The sequence below is a fragment of the Lentinus tigrinus genome (assembly GCF_003813185.1).
Source record: "Lentinus tigrinus ALCF2SS1-7 unplaced genomic scaffold L226scaffold_15, whole genome shotgun sequence".
NCBI classification, from domain to species: domain Eukaryota; kingdom Fungi; phylum Basidiomycota; class Agaricomycetes; order Polyporales; family Polyporaceae; genus Lentinus; species Lentinus tigrinus.
Window position 1 is genome coordinate 571,042 of NW_027137924.1, and position 12,456 is coordinate 583,497.

The 12,456-nt window shown below is 58.0% G+C and overlaps 5 protein-coding genes across 5 annotated transcripts; 2 read left to right on the forward strand and 3 right to left on the reverse strand.

Annotated features, from left to right (window-relative positions):
• Positions 1–191: 191 nt before the first annotated feature.
• L226DRAFT_546322 (uncharacterized protein) lies at positions 192–4,262 on the reverse strand (the record flags this gene model as incomplete). The annotated part of the gene is made up of 11 exons (XM_067682416.1): positions 192–209; positions 446–750; positions 802–1,481; positions 1,533–1,671; positions 1,724–1,900; positions 2,160–2,539; positions 2,590–2,907; positions 2,958–3,142; positions 3,193–3,564; positions 3,620–3,829; positions 3,885–4,262. 11 exons carry the CDS (start codon positions 4,260–4,262, stop codon positions 192–194), a joined length of 3,162 nt encoding a protein of 1,053 aa, XP_067534632.1.
• Positions 4,263–5,086: 824 nt separating this feature from the next.
• Positions 5,087–6,000, reverse strand: L226DRAFT_523774 (uncharacterized protein; the record flags this gene model as incomplete). Its single annotated transcript, XM_067678842.1, has 2 exons — positions 5,087–5,861; positions 5,915–6,000. The coding sequence occupies 2 exons, from the start codon at positions 5,998–6,000 to the stop codon at positions 5,087–5,089; spliced, it is 861 nt and encodes a 286-aa protein (XP_067534633.1).
• A 378-nt stretch (positions 6,001–6,378) lies between these two features.
• L226DRAFT_571934 (uncharacterized protein) lies at positions 6,379–7,343 on the reverse strand (the record flags this gene model as incomplete). Its single annotated transcript, XM_067684615.1, has 4 exons — positions 6,379–6,511; positions 6,567–7,047; positions 7,112–7,171; positions 7,229–7,343. The coding sequence occupies 4 exons, from the start codon at positions 7,341–7,343 to the stop codon at positions 6,379–6,381; spliced, it is 789 nt and encodes a 262-aa protein (XP_067534634.1).
• A 47-nt stretch (positions 7,344–7,390) lies between these two features.
• On the forward strand, positions 7,391–9,706 carry L226DRAFT_571935 (uncharacterized protein; the record flags this gene model as incomplete). Its single annotated transcript, XM_067684616.1, has 7 exons — positions 7,391–7,400; positions 7,455–7,536; positions 7,593–7,896; positions 7,963–8,390; positions 8,445–8,573; positions 8,629–8,735; positions 8,790–9,706. The coding sequence occupies 7 exons, from the start codon at positions 7,391–7,393 to the stop codon at positions 9,704–9,706; spliced, it is 1,977 nt and encodes a 658-aa protein (XP_067534635.1).
• Positions 9,707–10,732: 1,026 nt separating this feature from the next.
• L226DRAFT_523777 (uncharacterized protein) lies at positions 10,733–12,377 on the forward strand (the record flags this gene model as incomplete). The annotated part of the gene is made up of 6 exons (XM_067678843.1): positions 10,733–10,897; positions 10,948–11,341; positions 11,372–11,475; positions 11,509–11,622; positions 11,722–11,976; positions 12,032–12,377. Coding segments are annotated over 6 exons (1,378 nt in total), but the record flags the coding sequence as incomplete, so codon positions are not given.
• Between the last annotated feature and the right edge of the window lie 79 nt (positions 12,378–12,456).

Sequence of the window (12,456 nt, forward strand, 5' to 3'; positions counted from 1 at the left end):
AGGATGTATCGACAGCGTGGGTGTAGAACAGAACAGGAGGAGCAGGGCGCGGCCCGCAGCCGCAGCCGACCGAGCAACATGTGCTCACATTGGTCGGACCCTACAGGAAGGAGGTGCGGCAACGCACACGACTGATAGCACATGTACACATGAGTTCTGGGCGCGAGGGAATAACATATAACAATGAAAACTTACGGTGGTTGCCCATCCTTGCAGGCAGTGAGACGAAGTCTGAGGAGAGAACAAGCGCGCGAAGGCCGGTATGTATGCTGCTGGTGTACAAATACAGCCAAACTCCGGGCCGGTTTGGGCGCCTCTGAAGCGCAACACAAAGGTCGAGGAATAAGAAATACTCGACGACATTGCAGACGAGTCCAGTGCTTTAAGTACATGGTAAAGAAACTGCAGCATCCACCGCAGCATGTGTGGCCTCTCCTGGATGAACCATAGCATCCAGGTCGTCAGTCGTCGCCTCAAGTCCAAGACGAACCCACTGAGGCACATGCCGCCAAGACGCTGCACAGAAGTCGCGCATAGCTACACGGATGGTCGCCTGGCGACGTGCGTAAGCGTTAGCACCCTCAAGGTAGTCCGGGCAATCGGTATGGACCTTGCCAACAACTGCATGCCATTCTGCGGCGCGCCACGCATGGTACGCAATAGTCCGACGCATCTCTTCGAGCAAGAGCTCGACCTCTTCTGTCCAACGGGCAGCGCGAGCGCGTGCCTTGCACCACTCAATGCGTAACGCTATGTGATGTTATAAGTGATATGAGTGCGAGAACGTAAGAAAGCACTTACTTTCCTGCAGGCTCTCCTCCATGGCACCTTGGGTGCAGGTCTCAGTGTCGACACTGTGTGCAGATCGGGCCGCCTTCCAGATCCAAGAAAGGGTGCGCCTGCCCTCGCTCTCACCCTCCATGCCCTCGGTTACATGCCGGATATCAGCTGCGTGCAAGGGCGCAAAGTCGGCCTCCCAACCGGCTTTGCCAAGTGTGTTCGCCAAGGAGCGCAGCGCGGCATATGCTGCCCGGTAGCGTGCCGCATCTTCGTCGATCTTCACCTCAGCTTGCTTAATGATCGTCTGCGCCCGAGTATTTGCGCGCTGCCCACGTGCGAAGCGGTCCTTGAACTTATAGAGATGCGACCGCACCTCCAGATGAGCGCGGAGATCGGCGAGAGCATCGAAGGCTTGAGCGCGACGCAAGCGCCATTCCAGCTCCATCAGGTTGGGGGAGGCGGGTACGGTGGTCACGTTGGCAGATGGCAGAAGGAGGGGAATGTTGTAGGGCAGGGCAGCAGTGTCGTTGGCAGCTAGGAGACGTTGCCGTTGGATGGCGACGCCAGGCATGTACAGTTGCTGAATATCGATCCATGCGTCCACGCGGCGGTGGAGGGCATTCTGATGTTCTAGAGCCCTTGCGCGTTGGATGTCTGTAGCGTGGGCAGGGAGCGCAGAAGCCTCTTTTTTGATCCGTCGCCTGAAACATTACCATGAGCAAGCAAGATGGCAGAGAGATCGCGAAACGTACTGTGTGTCCTCAAGTTCGATTCCGGAAATGATCATGCCACTGGCTGAGCACTTGTCATGCATCAGCTCAGCCGTGCCTGCCTTCAGCGCAGCAGCATCCTCCTCCGCAAGTTGGCGTTTAATTGCGGCCTGGGTGATCGCTGACAATGTCATCGGCACAAGCGTCGTCGGTGATAATGAGATAGTACACACCCAGCCGCTTGAGCAGGAATGGGTTAGGTTGTGATCGATCAGCCTCCCAGGCCTCTACAGCCTGACGCCAGCGTGACATCGCTTCCGAGGGCAATGTTGAAGTAAATTGGTCAAACGCGGTGACTTGCTCGTTGCGTTCGACAACCGCCTTCTTGATGCGCTTCAGCAACGTCGCAGCTTATACCAATAATGTTAGTTATATTCTCAGAGTCGCGAGGAGACATGTGAACCGTATGTAAGTACTACGAGCAAAGAGTGGCAGTCTGCGTCGGCAAGGTGCGTAGTTGAGAAGGAGGTAGGGCGCGCGGTTCGAGACATGTACTGTGCGTGGTCAAGAATGCATAACGGCGGGATGGGGAACGGCAAACGGTGACAAAGACATGGGGTAGCGGAAAACAGGAAGATTCTCCCTAGAAGAGGCAGCAAAACAACTTACGGAGGAAGCAGACTTTGAGCCAGTTATGATGGGAGAAAATGTCGTCAAGGGTGTCGCGCCTGGACCCCGGGCCCATCTCGCGCGTGCTGGCGGCGGCAGCGTTGAGGCGCGCCCAGATACGCTCGATGCCCTCCCCATCGTCACGAGCGCAGAAGGGAATGTAGCGAAGGTTGTATATCGCGCGACATGCCTCGCGGTGGGCATTGATATGGAACTTGGGGATGGCCCATTCGAGGTTGTGGTCGAGGATGAAGCCGTACTTGGAAAAGCGCGATGGGAGGTTGCGATCGAAGTGACATGCGATATCGTAGGACGCGAGGATGTCAATCGGAGCATTCTGCTGGAGGGATGAATGGAGGAGGTAGTCGACGTTGACATATCTACACAATGGTGAGCTATCGATCTGGCAGATTGAGCTGGGGGTACGTACCGTTCACCCTTCTGGAGGTCGCCGGTCGAACAGGGGCGCTTGACTTCGTGGCGTGCGCAGTCAACGCTGGCCACCCCGGAGGCAGCCAAGCCCACGGCACCCTTGAGAGTCGCGAGCTTGACGGCGTCATGATTATTGCAGTGATCTGAGATGTCGGGCTCGAGTGTGCCGTAGGTGTTGATGTGGTTCTTGTATGCCTGCTCTTCTACTATATACGCCGCGCCGTTGTTGAGGCTGGGATCATCATCGTCTGAAGAAACCTTCTTCCGCTTGAGGCGAAAGTTGGCATCAATGGCAAGGAACAGCCGCTGCAACCACCTGCGCGTATATCAGTACAAGCAACGTCGGACTGATATGAACAAACATACCTCTTGCTCTCGGGCGCATCGACAGGTGTGTTCTTGCCGGGCTGAGGGCACGCCGGGCACTCGACGGCGCAGGCACCGGGCGCGGTGCCAGCAGTGCCATCTGGGTCGTTTCCTCGGCCCGCACGCTTCATCATTTTGAGGTGGCGCCACTCGCGCGCCATGGCTAAGAAAGATGGGTACCGATCCTGTGAAGACATAGTTAGATCGGTGCAGGCTTGTACTACAGAGGACGTACCTTCGGAGCATTGACATTCGTATTGTCTGTGCGGCGCGCTAGGGTACTGTAGAACTCGAAAGCCGACAGCTTGGATTGCACCGAGAGGAGCTGGAAGGTCTCGAGGACCCGGAACGTTGCCGCTGTCTTGGGAGAGACCGAGGTTGCGGGATACCAGCGCGCACGGAGGAGCTGCAGGTGGTGTGGAACAGCACTCTCGCACCCGCAATAGCGGACGGTGAGCTCGTGTATCCCGTTGAGGTCGATCAACACGAAATCGTCGCCCCAGGGGATTCTAGGGTTCATGCATGCCTGGCCTGGGGAGTGCCCGAGTTGAACGACAAGGCCTAGCGACTTCAATGTGACACGCGTGAAGTGGTCATCATCCCAGCGCTGGCGACAAAATAGTGTGAGCATTATTTAATGGTATGCCAGGAGAGAGACGTACACGGAGCCGGTGCAGGGGATGACAGAGATGCGCCGCCAACGTACATTGCCGACAATGCAGACTCACATCATGGCAGTCCTCGCAGCGGTAGAGCGCCTCCTTCGCACCGCAGGAACAGTCTCGATCGATGTAGTCGCCTCGACCTTCAAGACGGAGGAGTTCCGCGAGAAAGCTGTCCACTTCAGTGGACCACTGGCGAATGGGGCGGTCCTGCAGAGGTCGTCAGTGAGGTAGGCTCGTATTCAAACCGAACGAGGAGACATACCCCTGCAGTACGTTTCCGCGGTGCTGGGTCGTCCTCGATCTGTTCGAGCTGATAGTAGAGGTAGTCGACGTCGAGAGGGGCGGATGGTAGTTCATAGACAGAGGATGTATCGGTGTAGAGAGATGGGAGAGAGGGAGGGACCGACGACGAGCGTTGTTGCTTCTTGTGAGGAGAGGCAGGAAGTTCGAGGTACGAAGTCCGCGCACTTGCACAGTTTGTACGGTGGCCCCAGTCGGTGTGCGCGTGTTTCTCGGTGGGGGTATGAGCTCCTGAAGGGCTGTCGTCGTCAGACTCGGAGACATCGTAATGAGAGACACGGTGGCCTGCACGTCGGCGCTTCATGAGCGAGCGGAGGGCTGAGAGCCACCGCGGAGCCATGGTGGAGGATATGAGACTGGGGCCCTCTGGTCGCCTCCTCGTACGATCGCTTTATCCTGAGGGTCCCCATCTTGGACAACGTGACGGACAACGAGCGGATACAACGCTCATCTCCTTTGGACTGGGAGACGGGTACAAGGAGGTCCTGTTCGACAGGCCGTGAAGTATCGGAGGGCCCTCCTGCGGATCTCTTTCTGAACCTGCACCAATGACCGTGGACCCCGAGGAATACTCTCACCTGCTGCCTTGTCGGCTTAGACATGACCGGTTGACCGTCCGCGTCCAGTATGGCCAGAGTAGTTGGTGTGTTGTTGTAGAAATTGCAGGAACGGGAGGAGAAAGCAGGACAGAGACATGCCTGGAGACATGCCTGTTGACATTGACATTGCGGATCCACAAGGCGAGGTCGATCGGAGCCAAGACATGGCCAATGAGAGCACGTTTAAAGGTGTGTGTGCCCACGCCAACCCGGAAGCGCGTAAATCCGAAGACGCCGGTGCATCCAGGTAACTGGCCAATGGGAGCGCGTTTAAAGGTGCGCCTTAGAACATAGACGTACTTGAACACAGAGTAGAGCTTGTTCATGTACATTCCATGGCTTATGGCTAATGGGGTGATATAATGTAATGTAATTCCAATCATATGTGGGTGTTTTTGAGGAGCTATGTGCAGGTTGGTTGTTAACATGTAGCGGTGGGGTCCAGGAGGTCGAGTAACGCATACTTTCGACATGGGATGTATGCAGACATTTCGTAGATGTTTGGTCTAGGTCGCGCACTATCACACTGATTATTAGAGGACATATCAATGTATTACTGATGTCTTCAACGCGAAAACGCCATGATACCCTCTATCAAGACCTGCCAAGGCATCTTTCCAGAACGAAGGAATCCCTTGTATACATCTACCCCACGCTGTCGATACTCCCACTCCTCCACAAGCATCCATACTATCTTGGCACCCCAGAGTAGTCCTATATGCTCGTCCTCCGACCGAGAATCCTCATCTGAAGAGTCTCGGAGGCTCCTCCAACCGTCCACCCTCGCTGCAATTTCGGTCTGCACCTCGATCTCCAACTCCTCCAGCGACGTGTGTACCCAACGATTGCGGCGATCCTGGGCAGCTGCGAGTAGCGCACGACATTGGAAAGCCCCCAGGACAGCCCTCCGTACAGGTGCCGCAGTGTTGTCCCAAAGTTTCACGGACGTGCAGCCCAAGGGATCTTGGTCTGGACGCACGAAGCGGTACGAGGGCGACCACAACCCAAGAAGAGGGCCGGGCCCGGACACGCACAAGGAGGCGTGCGCAAACTTGTGTGCCCAATCAAAGAGGTCGTCGGGAATGTCATCGAGAGCCGCTATCAACTCAGCGTGTTCAGGCTCGGCAGGGGAACTTGGCGCGAAGGGATCGAACATCTCGAGAGTGTGGAAAGAGTCGGTGGATAGGTGGAAGGGGGAGTCTGGCGACAGCTCGCCCATCGTATGAACGACAGCTGCATCGCGTTGACCCTCTTCTGAGTCGTTCGAAGTTGGTCCACCGTCGACGGTGTGGTTTCTTTGGGTGCGCCTGCGGTTGGCCTCCGCCTTCGTCCGCTTTCCCCTATGTGCCTAGTCAGCATAATTCTGAAACCCCGGGCTCCAATGAATGTATACTTTTCTGATTGACGGTACACTTTGGCTTGCTCGCGCTTGGCAGCTTGTTTCTCGGCATATGTGAAGAACTTAGCGGCACGCCCCATGGTGGAGGTGGAGAACGAAGTGCACTCCAGGCACGCTCGAAGCTTTGCGCGAGGAATCTTATCTACTTATTGATGGGTGACCATGTATGGAAGGACTATGACTGGGACACGCCATATGACATAAACGTTCGGCCACACTCTGGCCAAAGACGAAGGTACACGTTGAGTGCAGTAGACGAGGCACTGCACGAGGGACCAGGTAGCGGAGCGATCAACCCCCTTGGCATTGTCGAGCGAGACGGGGTGTACACATGGTGGACAAGAGATCTGGGTTTGGTATATTTCTACACAGAGATGCAATGCACAAGGAGACGAAAGTACCACGAGGAGACGAAAGCCTAGGAAAGTACAAGATGCCAACGTGGAGATACACACCGATTACGCCGTGACCACCCTAACAATGCCCTCAGCCATCGCAGTCATGAACGCAGCGAGTGCCTGATCACGCGAAGTGAAGCCGCCGCTACCAGTGCCACCACTGACGCGAGAGACAGCGTCGGTCATCATGGTGCTGAAGAGTGTGTGAGTTAACAAGGCAGGTACTCGCGAAGACATGTAAATCTTACCTGGAGTCGAACACGCCAACTCGACGACCACGCGTCACAATGTACCAATGTGCCGCGCCGCTGTCATTCGCGATGTACGGGGTGATCGGGCCCGGAACCCCACCAAAGAACGACCCAGGCGTGTGGCGATACGTGTGAGCAGCACCGACACCAGCATGGGCAGCTGGACCGGGGAGCACCTCGGGGACGTGCTCGGGTGTGGTGTACGGGGACGCAGGGATGGTCGGGATGGACGAGAACTCTGTGACCATGTCTTCAGCGGACTCGGTCAACGAGTCTGCCATGGGGCTTGTGGAGAGAGGTCGCGTGCGATTCCCACCATCAGCGGAAGCCTGTGCAGTGGACGACAAGGGAGAGTCTGTGATGACAGGTGGGAGATGCTCAGCAAGGAAGGACGAGCCAGGAGACAGGTCATCCCAGACATCGCTGGACGACTCACTGCCAGAGTCAGAAGGCACGTGCATGTGGACGCTGCCCCGGCCTAGACCGATATTATGTCAGCAGCACATACGCGCCCACGCAGACCTTGGCGACATCGAACTTACCGGACACCACCCAGCGAAGACACTGAAGGCAAGGGTTGGTGATCTCCTCGTTGTGCTCCACTGCATGCTCATTCAGTTCTCATAAATTCCTGAATATCAATAGGATGTCCGACTCACGCTCGTACTGGTCGAAGAGCCTTATCAACATGGTCAGCAATTCCCCCGCGGTAAAGCGCGGCAACGTGGAGGTCCCCTCCACGTTGCCGGGCTCGTTGGTGCGGTCCATAGACATGCTGAGGAGGGATGGACGAGGAGGACAGAGAGAGGAAGGATGGAAGGATGATGAACGGTACGTCCAATCGCCCCAGATATATATGGCCTGCTGCTGGTTGTTTGTTTGCAGTCTTCGCCCGCCGATCCGCACTTCTGTGGAAGCAGCCCACCTACCAAACGAGGAGCCCACCAAGCATGCAGGCAGGCAGCCAGTACGTCCCCATCCATCCACCTCCCCCGACGTGCCAGCTCATCTCCCACCCCCGAGACACCTGCGTATCCCCTTCCGCCGCTTCACGCGCACCCCTCCCCAAGGAAATCACGAGACTCTCTACCAGCTCATGGCTCCTTCAGGATGGACGGCTCAAGACCAGCAGGAGTGGCTCCAGGACCGGAACGATAGCGCGATTGAAGCTCGTACTCAGGGGAAATACAGCGCGTGGTTGATCACGCTCTTCCACGACTGGTTCCTCCGCTGGCCCGAGAGAGAGAAACTCCTGGGACCTGACGTGGATGTACTTACACCAGAACAGGAAGCGCAGCTCGCTGCTGCGATCAAACGTAGGCAGGAGGTAAGTTGGCTGATATATCACCATGTCATCTACTCATTAAGCATTGCCGCTCTTGCGGTCCTCTAGCAACTTAGAAATTGGTTTCACAATAACAGACACAAACGGTTTAGCAAAAACGCGACCGGTGGTGCGGAGGCCCATGTCTCTAGCCATGCAGGTCCTTCCACCCGCGCGATCCGGGCCAAACTAACCACAGGTAAGGCAACACGCGCTCCCCAGCCGCGGGAGGTGTTCTGTCGCATGTTCTATGACGATGAGAAGAAGCAAGTTGTTGCGGAGGAGCTTGCTGCCGAGCGCGAGCTCCTCGGACGGACGCTTACCAAGTCGGAGTCAATGAGGATTTCGCGTGGCCGCATCGATGCCTTGTTCCAGGAGGCGTCGCAGGATGTCAAGGAACAAATCCAAGTTAGGGTGGCTGAGGTGAAGGCCGCAAGGCAAGCGACACCCCCACCAGAAGATCCGAAGCGGGAGCGCACACCTCAAGAGTACCAAAAGTAAGTACCTTGGCTCGATCAACACCGGTCCATGCACTGATCAGGTTCGTCTAGTGCAATAGATGGAGCGCCAAAGACGATTACGGATCTCTTATCCCCGGTCGCCCTCGAGACTGGCTGGTGCTTTACTGTCATGGGTGCGGGCCCCAGCCCTCGACATGGCGGCGCCATCAAGACCTTTGCGTACGTGATACTCGCCTGTGTCTGCTGTCTATGTCCGAGGCTTATGCCTTGTTAGGGTGCACTTCGGGACGAACGCCACCGGACATATGCTTGACGAAGCCACCCAGAACTACCGGGAGAAGTACGTGCAGCCCCTTGTGCACTTCGTGAAGGGGGTCTATCGTGAGTTTGTCTAGTTATCTTCACAATGCATGAACTGAATCGCATGCCCCTCAGCTCGAGATGTTCGTGCGAAGCGAGCACTGCCGGCGTCCACCTATGAAGACGCGGATGAGATGATGATGCTCATCCCTCCGCGTCAAGAGCCACCTCGATCCAATCCTATCCCTCCTAGCGCCTCAGCACTCACCGTCCCAACGCCCTCTGCAAGCACCCAGCCTGCCCCCACCCATGTTCCACCCCTCGCTGCACCGGCACTACCTCCAGTGCCTCCCTCGAGCTTGTCTGAGAATGCCACTGGTCAGGACATGGCGTCGCAAGGGGTTCTCGGGGATCCGGTGAACATGTCCATGAGCTTTGGCTCGGACTGGTCTATACACATGAACGGGGACGGCACGGGCCAGAACATGTTCAACATGGACGGCGAGATGATGGACATGGGCGAGTGGCACACCACTGCGTTTGCGAGCATGACCAATGCGACGCACTCGATGCCAGTCCCTCCCATCCCAATCCCTCCTCTGACACAAGACCCCCTTGACCTCAACGTTCCCTTACCATCTACATACTCCTTGATGTCAGCCTCTGTGGCACCCCCGCCTGCACCTGCGCCGTCGTCGTCCACCGCTCCTGCGCCGTCGTCGTCCACCGCTCCCACGCCGTCGTCGTCCACCACTCCCTCGCCGTCGTCATCCACTGCGCCTGCGACGTCGTCATCCACTGCGCCTGCGACGTCGTCATCCACTGCGCCTGCGACGTCGTCATCCATCCCGCCTGCGACGTCGTCATCCACCGCGCTCGCGCCGTCGTCATCCACCATCACTGCGCCTGCGACGTCGTCATCCATCGCGCCAGCGCCTGTACCTGCGCCGTCGTCATCCACCGCGCTTGCGCCGTCGTCATCCACCGCGCCCGCTGATAGGGTAGCTGCGTCTCTGAGGGGAAAATCCCAACAAAAACCACAACAAACCTGAAAGGTTACGAGTTGGATAGTCGATTCCCGGGTCGAAGCTGGGTGACCGTGGTCGCACGAGTAGGGCCTATCTGCGAAGTCGAGGAAGAGGCAGCGCGAAGCTGCGAAGCCGTGGACGAACTGAGAGGGGAAGGTGTGGGGACACGTCGAGGCGAAGGCTCACGGTCGAGGCGGGGCGTTTCGGAATGGACTCGGAAATGGCGCAATCCGGGGAGCGCGCTTCGGCGTATCGGGCGAAGCAGTAAGCCGGTGGGGCGTTGGGGAAGTAAACTCGCTCGCGGGAGGGCGCGTCGAAGGAAGAAGGGGACGAGGAAGGGAGTGTATAAGTGGCGGACGAGGGAGGAGAGGGACTAAACTGGTGCACTCTCGGTGAGTGGTCGGATTCTCGTGCTCGATAGCACAGGAGCTACTTCGCTCCTAGACTGGCGGTCTTCTCTTCGCTGGTGCGGGATACTTGCTTCGAAACACGGCGGCGACTCGATAGTCGGGATTAGCGAACTCAGGCCCCTCGTGGGCTACTCTCTTGCGAAGCGAGCGAACTCTTGCTCGGTCGACACTACGGCGAGTCGACTGCTGAACTTACGGCCTCCCAGCGAAGGCGAACCGGCGCCAAAGTCGAGATGGTGACGGAGAGGGGGAGAGATTCTCTGATTAGCGCTGACACAGCGAAGTCATTACAAAGAGTGTTGGGTAAGAAGATAGATAAGTATAGTAGTAGCCTGCTCCCACGACTGGGGAACGCATCGAAGGCGAAACGAGGGCGAAGCGTGGTCGAAGCTGCATGGATGGGTTCGACTACGGGCGCAGAAAGCTCGGTGACTCATCATCCCCTCCCCACTGAAATCTGGACTGTCCTCAGTCCTCGACGCATGCTGTTGATGGGGGCGATAATTGATAGGACCGTGATGGAGCAAGATCGAAAGGAGGGGGGGGGGGTCGCGCGAATATAAACGCGACCGGGCTCGCTTCGCTCGCCCTGTCACCTCCGTTCTAAATGTCTGCGCGCCCTCCCCCTATAGTTCGCCTTATGCCCGACCTCCACCAAGACATCGACCGCCTCGTCGCCGAGCTGATTCCCCAGGCCACCACGCAGCTTGTCGAGGCGGTCAATGAATTAGAGGCCTTGTGTAGCGACGTCGCGACTGACAACGGCTATGTGGCTTCGGGATACGCCAAGGTTGGGGACTGTGCAGTGAGTTCGCGTAGCGGCCCAATAGTAGCGTCCTAGCTGACCGGTCGTAGGCGACCCTACTCGCTTTCTCCATGGGGCACGGAACCTCAGCGATGATGGCTACCCTCCGTGAACAGTCGAACCGTAGCCTCGACATCCTCAAGGAGTGGCCCCACGACGGCGAACGCTTCCCATCGGAGCTCGCCGCGCCCATCGACCGTTTCCGCCGCGAGTTCGAACGACGAGCCCTGCAGGCGCATGCGGCTCGCCAACGCGCGGACCTATCGCTTCTGACTCGCATTTCTCGGGTCGCCAACGAAGCCGCCATCGTCGACGTCGATCTTCTCCTGCGTATCCGGGGGCTCATCTACGAAGTCGAGGATGCCATGGACAAAGTCGACGCCGAGATCCAATCGACTCTAGAGGCCCCGGGGGGGCGCACCTACGTCCTTCCTCGCCGGGACGGTTGAGGGTTCGCGATTGCTTCGCTTCCAGATCGGCAGCTTCGCTCCTTCGACGTCCCAGTCATGAAGGTCGTGGCGGTGCCGAGCGCGGGTGGGATAGAGGCCAGTAACGGAGCGCTGAAAGAGGTGGCTAGAGTAGGAAGGGGGATGTCTAGGTTGCGCCAATAGAGTTCGGCATTTGTTGAGATAGAAGCCGCCTGCCAGGGCCGGGTCTTGATCGCCGTAGAGAAGCTGATGCATGCGGTCCCGGGCGACTCTGATAATCTTAAACTGTGCAGGAAGGTGAGTCTTGGTCTCCCTCGCCTTCCCTTCCCCCTTCTTCTTGCTTTCCTCCACTCTCTGCTCGCCCCCTGCTCCTCGATGTCTTCCTCCGCCACCAAGCCCCTTCCGACTGGGAGCTCGCCTCCGTCCGACCCCTTGGTTCGCGCCGCCAACTTGCTGTCGACCGCTCCGCCGGTTTCGCCCTCCCATCCGGCCGCTGAGGATCGCGACGCCGAGGGAGACGCGGTCCTGTCTGATGCTCTTCCCCCCGACCCCGTCGAGCTGGACGACTTCGTCGCGGCATTCCTCCTCGAGATGCACCCGCTGGACGACCAGGCGTATCAGGCGCGAGCGCGCAGTTTCTTGTCAATCCTGGTACGCTTCGCAGCTTCGCCGGTTTGTATGCTCGCCTTGCTGACACCTTCCCCAGCGCGAAGAGAACGGGCGCAAACCCTGCCCTGACGTCGCCTTCTTCGATCTCTACGCCCACTTCGCCTCTGCGGCGTCCTCGCGCACCGCCACCGACTTTTTCTTCGACTACCTGGAGGTCTCGCGTGCGGTAAGACTCGAAGGCCTGCAAAGCGAGCTGGAGAGCGCCACGATGCAAGTCGACTTGGAAACCCAGATGTGCCAGCGGCTCTCTGCGGAGTACGGCGCTGGTGTCCTCTCCGCTCGGGACTTCGCGGCGATGATGGCGAAGTACCGCGGGTCGCTCGTCCGCTGCGAGGCCGAGGTGAAGGACCTCACCGCGCTCTTACCTCGCGCGGAGCTCACCGGTAAGTGCTCTACTTCGCCTCGCCCTGCCGATCATCGCCTTGCTCACTGACTTGTCCTAGCCGCCTCTGCTGCCAAGGC